At 50.7% G+C, this 14,919-nt stretch overlaps 1 protein-coding gene across 1 annotated transcript in view; it reads left to right on the top strand.

Moving 5' to 3' along the window:
* Mapkapk2 (MAPK activated protein kinase 2) overlaps nt 1-12,379 on the top strand; it is a 41,036-nt gene extending 28,657 nt beyond the window's left edge. The window contains exons 2-10 of the mRNA XM_090341309.1: nt 8,410-8,549; nt 8,800-8,864; nt 9,057-9,136; nt 9,547-9,673; nt 10,193-10,268; nt 10,656-10,780; nt 11,217-11,302; nt 11,421-11,501; nt 11,978-12,379. Of these exons, the coding sequence (XP_090197435.1) occupies nt 8,410-8,549; nt 8,800-8,864; nt 9,057-9,136; nt 9,547-9,673; nt 10,193-10,268; nt 10,656-10,780; nt 11,217-11,302; nt 11,421-11,501; nt 11,978-12,121 (924 nt within the window). The 3' untranslated portion in view covers nt 12,122-12,379. The remainder of the gene's footprint in view (nt 1-8,409; nt 8,550-8,799; nt 8,865-9,056; nt 9,137-9,546; nt 9,674-10,192; nt 10,269-10,655; nt 10,781-11,216; nt 11,303-11,420; nt 11,502-11,977) is intronic.
* Nucleotides 12,380-14,919: the final 2,540 nt, after the last annotated feature.

The following is a 14,919-nucleotide window of genomic DNA, read 5'->3' as shown; positions in this document are numbered from 1 at the left end:
AGCTTCCCTGTTTTTTGCTGCTTAGTTTGGAGATGGACTCCAGCAGACTCTTCTGGACTGAATGGCTTTGAACCATGATCCTCTGGATCTCAGTCTAGTAGCTAGGATTATACGTCTAAGCCAGTGCTGCCTAGCTCACCTTGGTTGTTTTGGAGGTGAGGTCTGGCTTTGTTTCCACACCTGTCCAGGGTGTAGTTCTACTTAGGCTTTCATCAGTTTCTGGAGATGATAGGCAAGTGCCACTACCCTCAACCTTTGTGCCCACAACTCTGCTCAGCTGTTGGTTAAGATGGAGTCTTAAAAAACTTCTTTTCTGCCCAGGCTGATCTCACAATTTTTGGGGGGAGGGGTGGGGCAGTCCTGGGGTTGAACTCAGGGCTGGGTTGCTGTCCCTGAGGTTTCGTGCTCAAGGCTAGCATTCTACCACTTGAGTTACAGTACCACTTCCAGCTTTTTTGGTGCTTCATTGGAGATAAGTGTCTCATGGACTTTCCTGCCTGGGTTGTTTTTGAACCTCAGTCCTCAGACTCTAAGTAGCTAGGATTACAGGTGTGAGCCACCGTGCCTGGTGTTGATCCTCAGCTTTGATCCCCAGATTTCTGCCTTCAAAATAGTTAGGCTCACAGGCTTTAGCAGTCTGTTCCTGGCCCTCCTTCTGTCTTAAAAGTCTCTGTGATTTTTTTTATAAGCCATATCTAGATAATCTAAGGGACATGGAATTTTATTTCCCCCTGCTACTCAAATTTAAGCTTAAACTTGGCAAGTTTGATGTTTCTTCCTAACAGCATCTCCTGTCTCTCAAGGAAGGAGGCCTGTATCCTGTTAGAGGACACAGCCTGTATCCAATGCATTGTCTGTGTATTTTTCAGCCAGTGTTTATTGTGATTGGTGAATGGGAAACATGATGGTGGATTGATTAGGAGGAGAAGATGGACAGGTTGAGAGTAAACTAATAACAACAGCTCTGGGTTTATTTGTTAAAAGCTCCTTTATTACACGTGACAGAGGAACCCCATAAATTCAAAGGCTGGAGTTTGGAGTGTGAATCTACCTTTATCTTCTACTAGCCACGTGGCCTTGGGCAAGTTGATTCACTGGGCCTCCATTGCTGTACATGTACAAGGAGCCAGCAATTGGCTGTGTTCTGTGGGGCTGTTGGGAGGCTTAGATGTGGCAATCTTTTTCTCTCTATAAAGTGTACCTGGTACAACTTCCTCCCCCCCCCTCCCCGCCAGTCCTGGGGCTTGAACTCGGGGCTTGGGCACTGTCCTTGGACACTTTTTGCTCAAGATTAGCGCTCTGTCACTTGAACCACAGTGCCACTTCCAGCCTTTTCTGTGTATGTGGTTCTGGGGAATCGAACCCAGGGCTTCATGCATGCTAGATGAGCACGATACCATTAAGCCACACTCCCAGCCCTAACTTTTGGCTTTTTTAATGTTTATATGGAGATTAGAGTCTCACAGCATTGTCTGCCTGGGCAGGCTTTGAACTGGAACCCTCAGATCTTGGCCTCCTGAGCAGTTAGAATTACAGGTGTGAGCTGTTGTGCCTGATTCACAAGGAGGCATCCTGCCACCCTTACTGAGCTTTGCAGAGATTCTGGAAGAGTTGGGGCTGGGCATGTGTATTTCTTTATCTCCCACAGTGTACGGAGAGGAAAATCAGTCGAGTAAAGATGTGTCCCCTGGCCTGGAGTTTGGCCTAGAGGTTAAAGTGCTTGCCTAGCATGCATGAAGACCCGGGTTCGATTCCTCGGTACCACATACATAGAAAAATCCGGAAGTGGTGCTGAGGCTCAAGTGGTAGAGCTCTAGCCTTGAGAAAGTCCAAGGACAGTGCTCAGGCCCTGAGCCCAAGCCCAGGACTGGCAAAAAAAAAAAAGATGTGTCCCCTTGTCATCTGCTGTGTCTGGAGTGCTGTGGATGGACAGGGAAGTAGGTATGTCCAGCATGCAGGCAGCTGTTGGTGGTTGGGGGGCTGAGATTCTCACCACCATGGCACTTTAGAATGGCAGTATCTCATTGCCCAGATCACAGTGAGTAATCAACAAACGACTTGGTTGGAAGTAGTTTCTTAAGCGCCTCCTATACTGCAATGTAAGACCTGTGTGGAAGGGCTGTTCCCAGTTCTTATCTGTCCTGGTCTCTGAGCCAGTGTAGGCAGTGCTGGGCACACTGGGTTTTGCTGAGGGAGGGCCTTCTGTGGTGATGAGACCCAATGCTGTGTGCTTCTTTCCCAGCTCCCTCTCAGCCCTTGGACAGAGGTTCTAGAGGTGCATGTGGGAGATGATACCAAAAAATGTATCTTTTGTATCTTATTTTAGAGTTGATTTGTTTCATGTGGGATGGTGTGTGTGTGTGTGTGTGTGTGTGTGTGTGTGTGTGTGTGTGCGCGCACATCTACAAGCCTGATAACATGGCATTGCATTCTTCTGAAGAGGGCTGTATCTCAAGCTAGGTCAGGGCCCATAGAATTAGAGCAGGAAGGAACAAGTTTCATCTATTCTCCCTCTTCTTAAGGGAGTGCTGGAGCACTTTCCTGAATCTCTTGGGTAGGTAGGTGTTTGACATTCGCAGAAGTTAGACCCTAACTGTAGACCTGGGGAGGGAGTTGGGCTGCTTGGAGGAGGGGCTAGTCTTTGTGGTAAGGTTGGAGTGCATACAACATACAGTTAATTAAAGCTTACAGAGCTGAGCTTGAGAAGAACAGATGCTAATTGTAAACTATCTCAGCAATAAAGAGACACAGCAAAGGAAATTGGAGTTATCTGACATTTTATTTTTCAGAGATAATTACTATGAACAATTTACTGAGTGTTATTGGCCTCTCTGTGTTTACATGTGTGGACAAATATATGTCTGTGTGCATAGGTTTAGTTGCCTGCGGATACAAGTGAATACTGCTGTGGTGATGGCATTATACTGCACACCGGGTTTTGTAGTGTGCTTTTCTCATTTGCTATCAGGTACTTTCTAGAAACCTAAGTTAAGTTCATTATAGATTAGGAGAGTTTGATGAAGACTCCAGTCATCATTAAATACTCTTGAGTTTTGACAGCTATAGATGGGACAGAAAACTTGTAGGCATCAAGCTTGTTTAGCCATTTCTGGAGCAGGTAAGCTGCCCTTGGGCTGCACCTGCTAGTACTTCTGGGTGGAATTCAGTACCAAAGGTTTGCAGGCTCTGATTCCTTCTGTTGCCATCGTGCTCTCTGCCTTCCATGGGGTCAGGGAGTGGGAGCTTTAGGAACAGTAAGATAGCAGGGTTGAAATCCTAGCCTGGCCACAATTGGCTGAAAGGCCTTGAACTGATCTGCCAATACTGAATTATCTCTCCTGTAAAATAGAACGTTCCCTCCCAGGGTGGCTGGTGGGTGAGAAAACCCACTGGAAGTAGCCATTTTACTGGGATCCCCCACTTCACCTCTCCAGGCTTGCTGCCCACCTGCACACGGTGCTCCAGAGGTTGAGACTCCCTCACTGTGGCAGTTCTCCAAGGCTACCTCCTCCATTCCTCTCACCCTGAATTGCGCCCAAGGCTGCCATCCCCCAGGGGGTACACAAGAAGCCTCTCTGGTCTGGTGAGACAGACAGATGGCTCTGACCCGAGGGCATGTGCTGGGTTGGCACATGACACACAGGGCTTCCCTCTGGCCCTGAGGAAGGCAGAGGCTTCACTTTACTACACACCCACAATGCACTGGGTGCCTAGACTGGACTTTTATATCATCCTTGGTACCAGATCAGAGCCAGTCCTGGAAGAGCTGCCTGCCTTCTCCCATTACACCTCCACCTCCAGCTGTCTCTGGGTGGTTTGGGGAGGGAGAGCCCAGGGCTGCCACGTCAAAGCCTGCCTACCCCTGCCTTGGTACCCACTGCGTCGTTCCTGAGCTAAGAATAACTCCTGTGTGAAATGGGGTTGATGGGACCCCCGCTGTCCACCCCTGAGAGACTCACAGATAGGGAGCAGAGGTGGAAAAGGAACAGCAGACACACATGCAGCACTCCATACTTGCTCATTTCTGTCAGTTACCTGCACAACTCTAGAAAGAAAATTAGGTTATAATGTCCTTTAATGGATGAGGAGATAGGCTGAGTAGTTGAAGTTTTCCTAGTTCACACAGCTAGTGAGAAGTGAAGCTTCCAGACATTTCTCATGTCTGCCTTGGTGGTGGGCCCCAGGTTCCCCTCCGCCCTCCAGCTTCCTCCTCCTCATTTCTTTTTCCCGGCTTTCAGCTTGGTTTAAAATGCCCCCTCACTATGCCCCCTCCATGAGACGTTGTCCCAATCAGAACTTCAATCCAGGGCCCCAGGCTTCTTCCTCCAGAAACCTGGGACAGGGTGTCCCCTGTGACTTGCTTGCTACCTTCCTCTTAGAGAGTCTGACCCTGTTAGCCCCGCAGGTAGCCTTGGCTAGCCCAGCACTGCAGGCTAGCACACCTTCTCTGCAGAATACTCAGTGGAGACAAGTGACAGTTCCAGGCTTAGGATGAGTGGCACAAGTCACTGTCCCCCCCCCCTTACAAAAGGCCTGTGGCTTTTCAGTGGGAAGGTCCCTCCTCCTATCCCAGTCCCTCAGGCTTGTGGTCCTTGGTTTTGCCTTGTAAAACTCCGGTGGTTTCTGATGATATTGGCTGTTCTGGCTCCCTCTGCTGGTGGCCTCTGGCAGTGCCCTTGAAGCTGCTTCTCGGAACCCAGCATAGATGGGGGAGGGGAGAGGATGGCATTCTTTACTTAGCCTGGACTTCAGATTGGCACATTCTTTCCTTCTCTCCCCACACTTGTCTACAAGTGTCTTGGGCACGTTGTAACTCTGCCTTCATGATGTCAATTTGCCTGCCAGGCCCAATCAAAGATCTTGCTTTTTTGTGGCCTGGGTGAGTTTTCATATTCAGGCATGTTTCTGGTAAACATGAGACTGGATAGATAGATGCTTGCTACACTTCTGGGAGAAGTAAGGGTCCTTCAATTTTTTACTTTTACTTTCTATATTCCATGCAGAGAGGATAAGGATAGACCTGCTGTTCCCCCTCCTCCCCTCTCCACCTCCCTACCCCACACTTTGGGGGAGCTCCTCTGTAGGATAGTTCTCAGGGAGGACCTCAACTCAAAGGCCTGCCTGAGCACAGACCCTAGAGCAGGAACCACTAAAGGGTGAATCCAAGCAGAAGATGCTGTACAGAAGGTTAAGACTGGGGAAGTGAGATAGTGGTTTTGTTTTGTTTTGAGGAGAAAAGTACCCTGGGATATTAAGTCTGTCCTGACAGATGAAAAATTCCATTCCTAGCTTCCTGACACAAGTTAGGGAGTATAGAACTGGGGTTCAAATGCACGGAATTCCACAGCATAGGTTTACCCATGGTGCACCAGCCCTGGAAGGGTCTGTGTGCTTCTGAAGTGCGGGGTTAGCCAGGCTTTCTGGCAGCAATTCTCTGGTCCAATGCTGGCCTAGCCATGTGCACTGGAACCCGCTGAAGGCTGGTAGAACAACACTTGCGCTGAGTGCAGGATGTGTCCAGGTGGGCACAGTGGCTTGGTTCTTGGTGGTCCTCACTGACCCTGGTGCTAGTTGGGTAGAGCAGAGAACTGATGCGTAAGTGTTGGTGAATGGAATATAGACAGAACCCAGCCTACTATCCAGCCCTCCGTCACTGCCGGGCAACACTGTGGGTTTTCAGTGACGCAAGCCTTTCTGATCACAAGATACCTAGAAGGGTTTGCTGCATTCGATGCTTCCAAGGGCTTTGTGAGTGGAAGTCTGTGTGTGGACAGGCTCAGGCAGGTCATGACCCCCGCAAGGCTGTGGGGTCCCCAGCCAGCATCTCCCCTGCTTATAATCTCCAGCCATTCCCTTGCCTGTTTTAAGTTGGATTGTTCTCAAGCTTTCATTCGCCTGTGCCTGTAGGGGGCGACAGAGGTCCTCTCTGTGTGGTTGTTCTGGAGACTTAAGCCCTTGAACCCCTTGAATGTAACACCTTTGTAGTACTTTGTCTCACAGATTTGTGAGCACTTAAGCTAGGTGGACCCAGATGGTGGTGGTACACCAGCATGCCAGCACTGAAAACTTGTTATTGGCCTTTTGGATAGATGTGAGAATTTCTTTGCCAGGAAGGATGATTCGCCATGCCTTTGCTGGAACTGTGCCCAATGTGTTTGGCCCTGGTGCAGCCTGTTTTCCATGTCAGGAAGTTTCCATGTGAAACCTAGCTGGCCCATCACCCTGTATGAGTCCAGGCCGTGGGTGACAGTGTTTGGGTCATATATGATCCTCAAATGGATCCCAAACCAAAGTTCATGGACCCCAAACCAAAGTTGCTAGTGTCTCAATGTCAGTGTCTCAGAACCTTTTTGGCCCCATGATCCACACAGTGGGTAAGAGTCATCTTATTTTACCTGATGTTAAAGGCTCTATCAGTCCTGGGTCTAGAAAACACCATGGTCCTGGCCTGGGAGACGCTCCAACACCTTGGCTGACTCGCTGTCTGTCTCCATTCCCCCCAGCAGAGTTTGTGGGTGTGAATTCTTCTAGGGTTTCTCCTTTCCCCCCTGTCCTGTGACACGATGGAGAGCTAGAAGAAAGATTTGGAAAGCAAGCATTTTTGTTACCTGCTTCTTGTATCTCCATTTGCCCTTCCCACCAGCCTGATCGGAACTCTGTGTGCTCCCCATATGCAGCACAGTGCATGGCCCGTGTAGTATATGCTTGTTGAGTTGAATTTTCTGTGCCTGGAACTGGCCAGTGCTTCTGCTTCCCCTAAGAGCATGGGAATGTATACTAGATTTCTAAAGTTTTTATTTTATTGTAATATACAGAGGGGTTACAGTTACATAAGTAAGACAATGAGTACATTTCTTGTTGAACAGTGTTACCCTCACCCTCGTTTTCTCACACTTCCCCTCCCTCCCAAATCCACCCCCTGTTATAAAGTTCATTTCCAAGATAGTGTCTTGTGAGTATTGTTATTGCATTGGTTCACCTTTGTTCTTTGTCTTTTTAAATTTCCTTTCCCTTTCTCAAATAAGATAAATGTATATACAAAATACAGAATACCAAAACCAAAATGATGTGATCTAAAATGGTGTGTATTGAAATGGACTCCAACATAGAGAAGCACATGGGTTTTTTTTTTCATGTATTGTGTGAAGTTATTTCTTTTTCCTTTCATTTTTTTCCGTTTAGTTTTACCTCTGTTGTCATTGTTGTATTTTTTTTTTTGCCAGTTCTGGGCTTGAGCTAAGCACCTAAGCACTGTCCTTGGATTTTTCTCAAGGTTAGAGCTCTACCACTTGAACCTCAGCACCACTTCTGGCTTTTTTCTGTACCTGGGTCTTCATACATGCTAGGCAAGCACTCTACCACTAGGCCAAACTCCCAGCCCTGTTGTCATTGTTTTTGATTTTTGTATCCTGAGTCTCATTTACTAAACTTTTTTTTTTCCAGGTCCAGCCAAAGGCTGGAAAAGTAACAGAACTTAAAAGTAGAAGAACTTAAAAGTCCATACACTGTGCGCCACACATGGCCGACCACATGATGGCAGTGTAACCTCACAGGGGATCTCACCTCTTGCAAGCTGTTGGGCCCAGTACACTTCTTGGGAGACAACAGCTATTAGTGATTCTTTCTAGACACCTATGTGGGAGCCTCTCAGGCCCTACAAAGTTCTACTGGGCCTGTTGAGTGTTACCTTGTTGCTGGGCCAGTCACCAGCGAAGGGATGGAACAAATGAGAACTGTCCTAGTCAGGTCTCAGCCCCTGGGGCTGGTGAGATCCCAGAATCACTTCACATCCCTAGATGCTCGGTCCAAAAAGCACATGGGAACCAGAACAAGGCTCAGCTAGTTACATAGCTTGCTCAAGGTTGTAAAACTGATAAGAACTGGAATTCAGGTCAACAGCTGAGTGCTTCTAGTGTCTGTGTGTTGATGGAGTGAAGTAAACCCCAAGTAGAACATTTGCTCTGGGTCTGGTATATAGGTCTGAGTGGTCTTGGGGATACCTCTTTCCTGTGGAGTCTAGAACAATCATGATTGTTCTGGTTCTTCTTTTCTCTGCACACCCTGTCACCACTCTCCCTGACACCTGAAACCTGACTGCTGCCTGCTTTTTTAGCACACTTATCTGTAGAAGGCTCAGTTGTCCAGAATGACCCAGGGCTGATTTCAGCCTCCCTTTCAAGGCCTCATGAGTCAATTGAGGTTCCATGAGGTGCACATAGTTGCCATGCAGTTCTCCTAACTTCCAGGAGAGGGAGCCAGAGAGGAAGTCAGCGAGGCCCAGAGAGGTGTGGGAGTAAAGGTGTCAGTGTGGATCTGCCGTGTGGGCTGGGCTTGGAACAGGCCAGTGGGAAGGGAGGGCACCAGCCATCCTGTGGATCCCAGGTCACTCAGGAGACAATGGCCTTGCAGATGCTGCAGGACTGTCCCAAGGCTCGTAGAGAGGTGGAGCTGCACTGGCGAGCCTCCCAGTGCCCACACATTGTGCGCATCGTGGACGTTTATGAGAATCTCTATGCGGGGAGGAAGTGCTTGCTGATCGTCATGGAGTGGTAAGCAGCCAGGCAGAGACCTGTGCAGCCATGAGTCTTCTGGTCCTGATGGGGCCTCGTCAGAAGCAGGGCTGTGGACTTTCGCTAGGCTCCGGCCCATCCTGTCCCTGCCTCGCTGGGGTACCTCTCCTTCTGAGGACAGTCCGTTCCTTTGACTTCTGTGGGGGGGGGTGGGGGGAGCATGGCACAAGGGTAGGGGAGTGGAGGGGTTCTCGGTTCCTAGCTCTCACCCACGGTGGCTTTCCTTCAGTCTGGATGGTGGAGAACTCTTCAGCCGAATCCAGGACCGGGGAGACCAAGCATTCACAGAAAGAGGTAAGAAGGGGTCTGCGGTAATGACAGGCTCGGGGAGCAGAGCAGCGGGAGTCGGCAGGGCCTGGCGGAGGCGTCCCCTTTAGCAGAGTGGACATCCTCTAAGTTCTTTCTTTGTGGAGTGCAGGATGGCGGGAGGTGAGGGGTGACCGCTAGTGCACTGGCCTTTCGAGCCTGCCATCCTTCTCTCTGTAGAAGCATCAGAAATCATGAAAAGCATCGGCGAGGCCATCCAGTATTTGCACTCAATCAACATTGCTCATCGTGATGTCAAGGTACCAGCCATTCAGGCTCTCGCTCGAATGCTTTGTAGGTTGTGCAGGGAGGGTGCAGTCCAGGAGCAGAGGGACGGGGAAGATGCTTTATGGGCCATGGAATTTGGAACAGGATGGAGAGGCCATTGATGCCTGTGCTGAGCCCCATCAGACAGGGAGATGTCCACGTACTGCCTGCAATTGGGGTAGCCCTGTGGGGGCCCTGCCCTGTGGTTCTCATCCGTATCTAGTTGCCACACCCTTGGGTTTCTGTCCCTGTAATGTTCGTGGTGGTTCCCAGTGTTCACCTGTCTTCACCAGGGGGAGCTGGGCAGAGGGCCTGGATGAGTGACGGTCTTTACTTTGGGGGGATCTGACAGCTTCTCCCAGGTCCACAAGGTTGGTAAGCATCTCTCCGTCTCTTTCTATAGCCTGAGAACCTCTTATACACCTCCAAAAGGCCCAATGCCATTCTGAAGCTCACTGACTTTGGTTTTGCCAAGGAGACCACGAGCCACAACTCCTTGACCACTCCCTGTTACACGCCGTACTACGTGGGTAAGTCCAGAGGAGGCCCAGACTTCCCATCTGTCCCACAATGCCTCTCATTACTCCTTCGCTGGCTCTGGAGGCCACAGTTCCTTGTGCAGCCCAGTCCTTGTGACCCTTTCTGGTGCTGGTTCTAATGGGACCCCACCAGAAGCAAGACTACAGGATTATGGGTAGGATTTTATACATCTGGGTACTCTTTTTGAGATGTGCCATCATTTTAGTCAGGTCCTCAGTGGAGTTTGGGATCCAGACCTGGCTCTGGAGTCCCAGCTGACTGTTCTAGAACAAACTCCCAAAGCAAGTTTATGAAGTTAAATGGACAGAATGGATTTGCAAATCTCTGGCAGTTCAGGAAGCTGCAGGGCTCCTCCTGGGGGAGGGTCTTCTGCTCCCCCTTCCCTCCCCCACCCCTTTGCAGTTATCATTCCATCATGGTGGTCCAGTGGTTCGGGGGAGCCTCATCCACAGAGACACTGGGTAGGTTACAGTGTTCTGAGGGCCACAGTGTTGGTCTTTGGTTTGCAGCTCCAGAAGTGCTGGGCCCAGAGAAGTATGACAAGTCATGTGACATGTGGTCCTTGGGTGTCATCATGTACATCCTGTGAGTGCGGGGCAGGGGGTTGGCTGGGCTGGCTTGGGGGGCAGGGAGTCAGGGTGACCAGGCCCTGTCCAGGACAAAGGGAAAAGGCAAATGTCAGCATTCCCCTTCTGAGTAGGAGATTCCTGGGGAATCCCCTGCCTGCCCCCTTCTCTCGGCCCATAGTGGGTTCTGACCATCAGGTGGGGTAGAAACTAGCTCATGAGCACAAAGTGGAGATCCTGGGCCTGGTATAGATGCCAAGTGTCGCACTGTCTTTCCCTGTATCAAGGATCCCCTGTTTCTTTGTGACCTTTACAAAGAGAAGAGAATTTTGACCAGCCTTGTCCTGGTGCAGGGCCCCTAATAACACCAGCTCTGGTCCCCTCTTCCTGACTCTTCTTGACGCAGGCTGTGTGGGTACCCTCCCTTCTATTCCAACCATGGCCTCGCCATCTCTCCGGGCATGAAGACTCGTATCCGAATGGGCCAGTATGAATTTCCCAATCCAGAATGGTCAGAAGTATCAGAAGAAGGTATGAACTCAGCCTTTTGGGACAAGAAAAAGAGCCCTTGGTGCGTGCGTGTGTAAGTGAGTATGTGTGTGTATGTGTGTGTGCGCCATGTATGTTATGTGCCTGTGGATACTATCTCACTTGTGGGCCTGCTTCTTTGCCTACACCTGTCAGGTGTGTTTTGTCAGTGTCAAGGATTTGAGACCAGGCCAGGGCCATGGGGACTGTCATAATGGACCTTCCCTCCCTGGGGAACCAATACCTCCATGTGATCCCAACGATTTAGCTCTGGTTTTCCCCAAACACTGTGGACAGGGAGTGGCCTCTGAGCTCTCCCTGTCCTTCACCACCTCACACTGTGGACAGGGAGTGGCCTCTGAGCTCTCCTGTCCTTCACCACCCCACACTGTGGACAGGGAGTGGCCTCTGAGCTCTCCTGTCCTTCACCACCCCACAGTGAAGATGCTGATCCGGAACCTGCTGAAAACAGAGCCTACCCAGAGAATGACCATCACGGAGTTTATGAACCACCCCTGGATCATGGTAAGCCTGGCAGACTGGAAAGATCTAGAGCTGAGCTCATGGGCCCTCAGGACAGCAGGGGCTTAGCCAGTACTTTTTTGCCCCAGCTCTCACCTGATCCCCTTTTCTCTGTCCTTAGCAATCCACAAAGGTCCCTCAGACACCACTGCACACCAGCCGGGTCCTGAAGGAAGACAAGGAGCGGTGGGAGGATGTCAAGGTGAGGCTGGCCTCTGGGTGGAGGGCTCGGCAGGACAGAGCCCCAGGAGGGTGGGGAGCACTGACGAGAGCAGTGCCCGAGCTGCTTGTAGGCAGAGGTTATGTATGCGTTCCCATCAAAACCACACTAGTCTCTAGGTCTCCACTAGGATCTGAAAGGCCATCTTGTACATCTCACTTTGCAGTTGGGGAAATGGAAGCCCAGAGAGGGCCAGTAACCTGCCTGGGACTGCACCCAGAATGGCAGACCCTTGGCCTAGGGCTTTTTCTGTCTCCTGTGGGATCCTAGTAGGGGTCCCAGAGCGTGGAGTCATCCTGCTGTCAATGGCACAGACACACTGACCAGCCTGTCTTCTTTCCTGTGCCTCCCTCCTCCTGCCCTGCCTCCTGTCTCTTGTCTCCTCTGTTCTTTGTCTTTGTCTCTCTGTTGTATCCTTTGGCTTTCTATTGCTCCTTCCTCTCACTGCTCTGACTCAGGAGGAGATGACCAGTGCCTTGGCCACAATGCGTGTTGACTATGAGCAGATCAAGATCAAAAAGATTGAAGACGCGTCCAACCCTCTGCTTCTGAAGAGGAGGAAGAAGGCGCGGGCTTTGGAGGCCTCGGCCCTGGCCCACTGAGCCACCGTGCCCTCCTGCACTCCCGGAGGACAAGCAATAACTCTACACGAATATATTTTTTCAGCGAAGAGGCACGGATCGCCCCCTTCTGCTTTCTCTGCTCCTCAGCTGCATGGAGCCCGGAACCGTGTTGGTGGCTGAATTTGGCCTTTGGGTCTGGCCACCCAGAGCGGGAAGGTTGGGAGGCTGTGGAGGAGGGGCAAGGTGCTCTCAAACCTGTGCTCATTTTGCAGTTTTATCATTCAGACTTTGAATTTTTATGGAATCTCTTTTATTGTCTTTTCCCCCACTCTTCCTTCCCCCCACGCCCCATCCCCTTCTGGGTACTGCCGAGGTTTGGGGCTTGTCCAAGGGTATTGTGGAAATACCTTTCAGGGAGTGTGCACGTGGCCACATCTGCCCTCCCTGGTTTCCTGGTACAGTCCGGGGCCCTCCTTGGATCAGGTGTGTACGGGGGGGATTGCCAGCCACCTCTTCTGCTGGGGTCCTCACCGGTGTGCCAGGCAGATGGGAGTGAGTATGAGTGTGTGTGCATGTGTGCGCGTTCAGATCTGCACTGAGGCTGTGCATATGTATGAGGGTCCGCTCTCCCCCCACCCCACCCCCATCTTTCCGAGCTGCCTAAGTGCCTGGGAAGCCTGACTGGGAGCCAGGTGGCCATGGCCTGTGTGCTTACTGGGGAAGGGGCAGAGGGGTGGCTGGGCACCAACACAGCCATGAGAATACTGGATTCCCCCCTCTTCCCTCTCAGGACCCCCTCCCTGGAAGTGTCCTAGATCCCCGAGGGGCACACCTATGAATGGCCTCTCAACGTCCCCTTCCTGCCATTATGAGCTTGTTCACAACTCTTGAATTCTGTTTGTTTTTTTTTTTTTTGTTTAATTTTTAGCCATTTCTCAGTGGGCTGCCTCTCAGCTCATGTGGGCAAGCCTGGGCAGGTCCTACTGCAAAGCCTTCCTGTCTCGTGCATCTCTCCTGGCCCCTGGGCATCAGCCAGCCTCCCCTGGAGGACAGCGGCAGGGCCAGTGCTGTGGTCCTCCTTTAAATTTCCACTGTGTGGCTTAGTGGGCAGGAGAAGTCTTCGCACCAAAGATGTCCTGACTCTGCCCCCTGTCCACTGGCCACCTTCTCCCCCCGAACAACTCAGCCTGTGACGGGGGGAGGAGCTCCCAGTATTGAAGAGGAGCAGGCAGGGCGAGTCCTTCATGCCATGGTCCTCCATTCCCTTCCCTTTGGAGGAGGGGTGGCTCCCTCAGGGGTTGGTGGTGGAGGGGTCCCTGGGTTCCTCTAGCTTGGGGGCAGGGCCTGGGTGTCTACAGCCCCTCCCTCATCTGTGATGGTGTGTCCAGCACTCAGACTGTTGTAAACTGTTGTTTTGTATGAGCGAAATTGTCTTTACTAAACAGATTTAATAGTTGAACGTTTCTTTCTCTTCATTCCTGGGGCTCAGGCTCTTCACCCCTCACCTCTGCTTTTCCTACCTATGGAGAGTTTTGCACATTGAGCGTAGAATTTGGGAGAGGAAAAGAAGACCTCCCATAGAGTACTCAAAGGGGGAGATGTAGTTTGGGGACCACGAATGCTGCTCTCTTTCAGAGCTGGGGAGGGCTGTGGGCACTGAGGCCGGAGGCCTGAGGCCTTCCCCCTTTGGCAGTACTGCCTCACGAACCAAGCTGTCTCTCAGCACATGAATCTTGAATCCACACAGCCATTTTCTGTCCTATGGCCATTTATTTGGCCTGGGGAAGAGGGTAGGGCTGAGGAAGGGAGAACCCAGGGCCACAGGTTGGAGCAGTACCTGAGAATTCCAGCATGGGGCGGTAGGGATCAGCCATGTAACCCTAAGTGCCCTGAGCAGGGAGAGACCGCAGGCTTCCAGTGAGCTAGTTTCCTCAAAGACCATAGGATGAACTGGTTTGCCTTGGTTGAGTCTTGAGTAGACTATGATTTGCTGTCCACATGGCTGCTCCTCCCAGTCACATGAAGAAATGTCACCTCCATAGATCATTTTACCTGTGCAATCCTCAGAGCTGGCAAGGGAGAGAGGCTTAGCAGAGTTGCTTAGTCTCTGCTATGGGTTTATTGACTGATGGGTAGAAGCACTGGGCTGTGGATCACTCAGCTGCTGGACTAGAACTTAGGACCCAGGAGTCTAAGTCTGGGTATCCTCTTTTCTCCACCAGCTTTCTATCTGGAAGAGAGACTTGCCTGTCCCTTCAGCCACCAAAGCCGGTTGGGTCCACCCTCCATCCCCCACTGAGCCTGTAATTCCCAGAGACTTTCCCATCACACTGAGGAACATTTCCCAGGGTGAGAGGGAGCTCTTGCTTTCTTTCTTTTTTTTTTCATACATTTTTTATTGTAATTAATAGAAGGAGTACCTTATATTTACCAGATAGAAGGTGCATTACTTCACAAACTAGCTCTTGCTTTCAAAGACCTGCAGTTTGGTTTGTGCTAAGGAAGATTGGTACCGTGAAGATGTAAGGGTAAGAAGGAAGGAGAGCTAGTAGGAAGGGTGGCAGTAAAGAAGGGAAAAGGAAGTTGTCTAAGCTCTGCTGTTCAGAGGCAGTATTGGATTCCTGTTGCTGCTATGATATAATGAGAGGATAAGAAACAAATCTATCATCTGACAGTTCTGCAGATGAGAAACCTTGGCTGAAATCGAGATCTCAGCAGAGTTGGAGGCTCTGTTAGCCTTTTTCTAACTGATCGAGACTTGCCATGTTACTTGACTTGGAGACCCCTTCCATCTTCAGAGCCAGCCCTTCTGACTCTTCAGTTGTCATTGGTCTCTC

The sequence above is a fragment of the Megascapheus bottae genome, chromosome 10, assembly GCF_031878675.1.
Source record: "Megascapheus bottae isolate mThoBot1 chromosome 10, mThoBot2.hap1, whole genome shotgun sequence".
Classification (NCBI taxonomy): Eukaryota; Metazoa; Chordata; class Mammalia; order Rodentia; family Geomyidae; genus Megascapheus; species Megascapheus bottae.
Note: the sequence above shows the minus strand (reverse complement) of the source record. Positions and strands in the feature narration are given on the sequence as shown.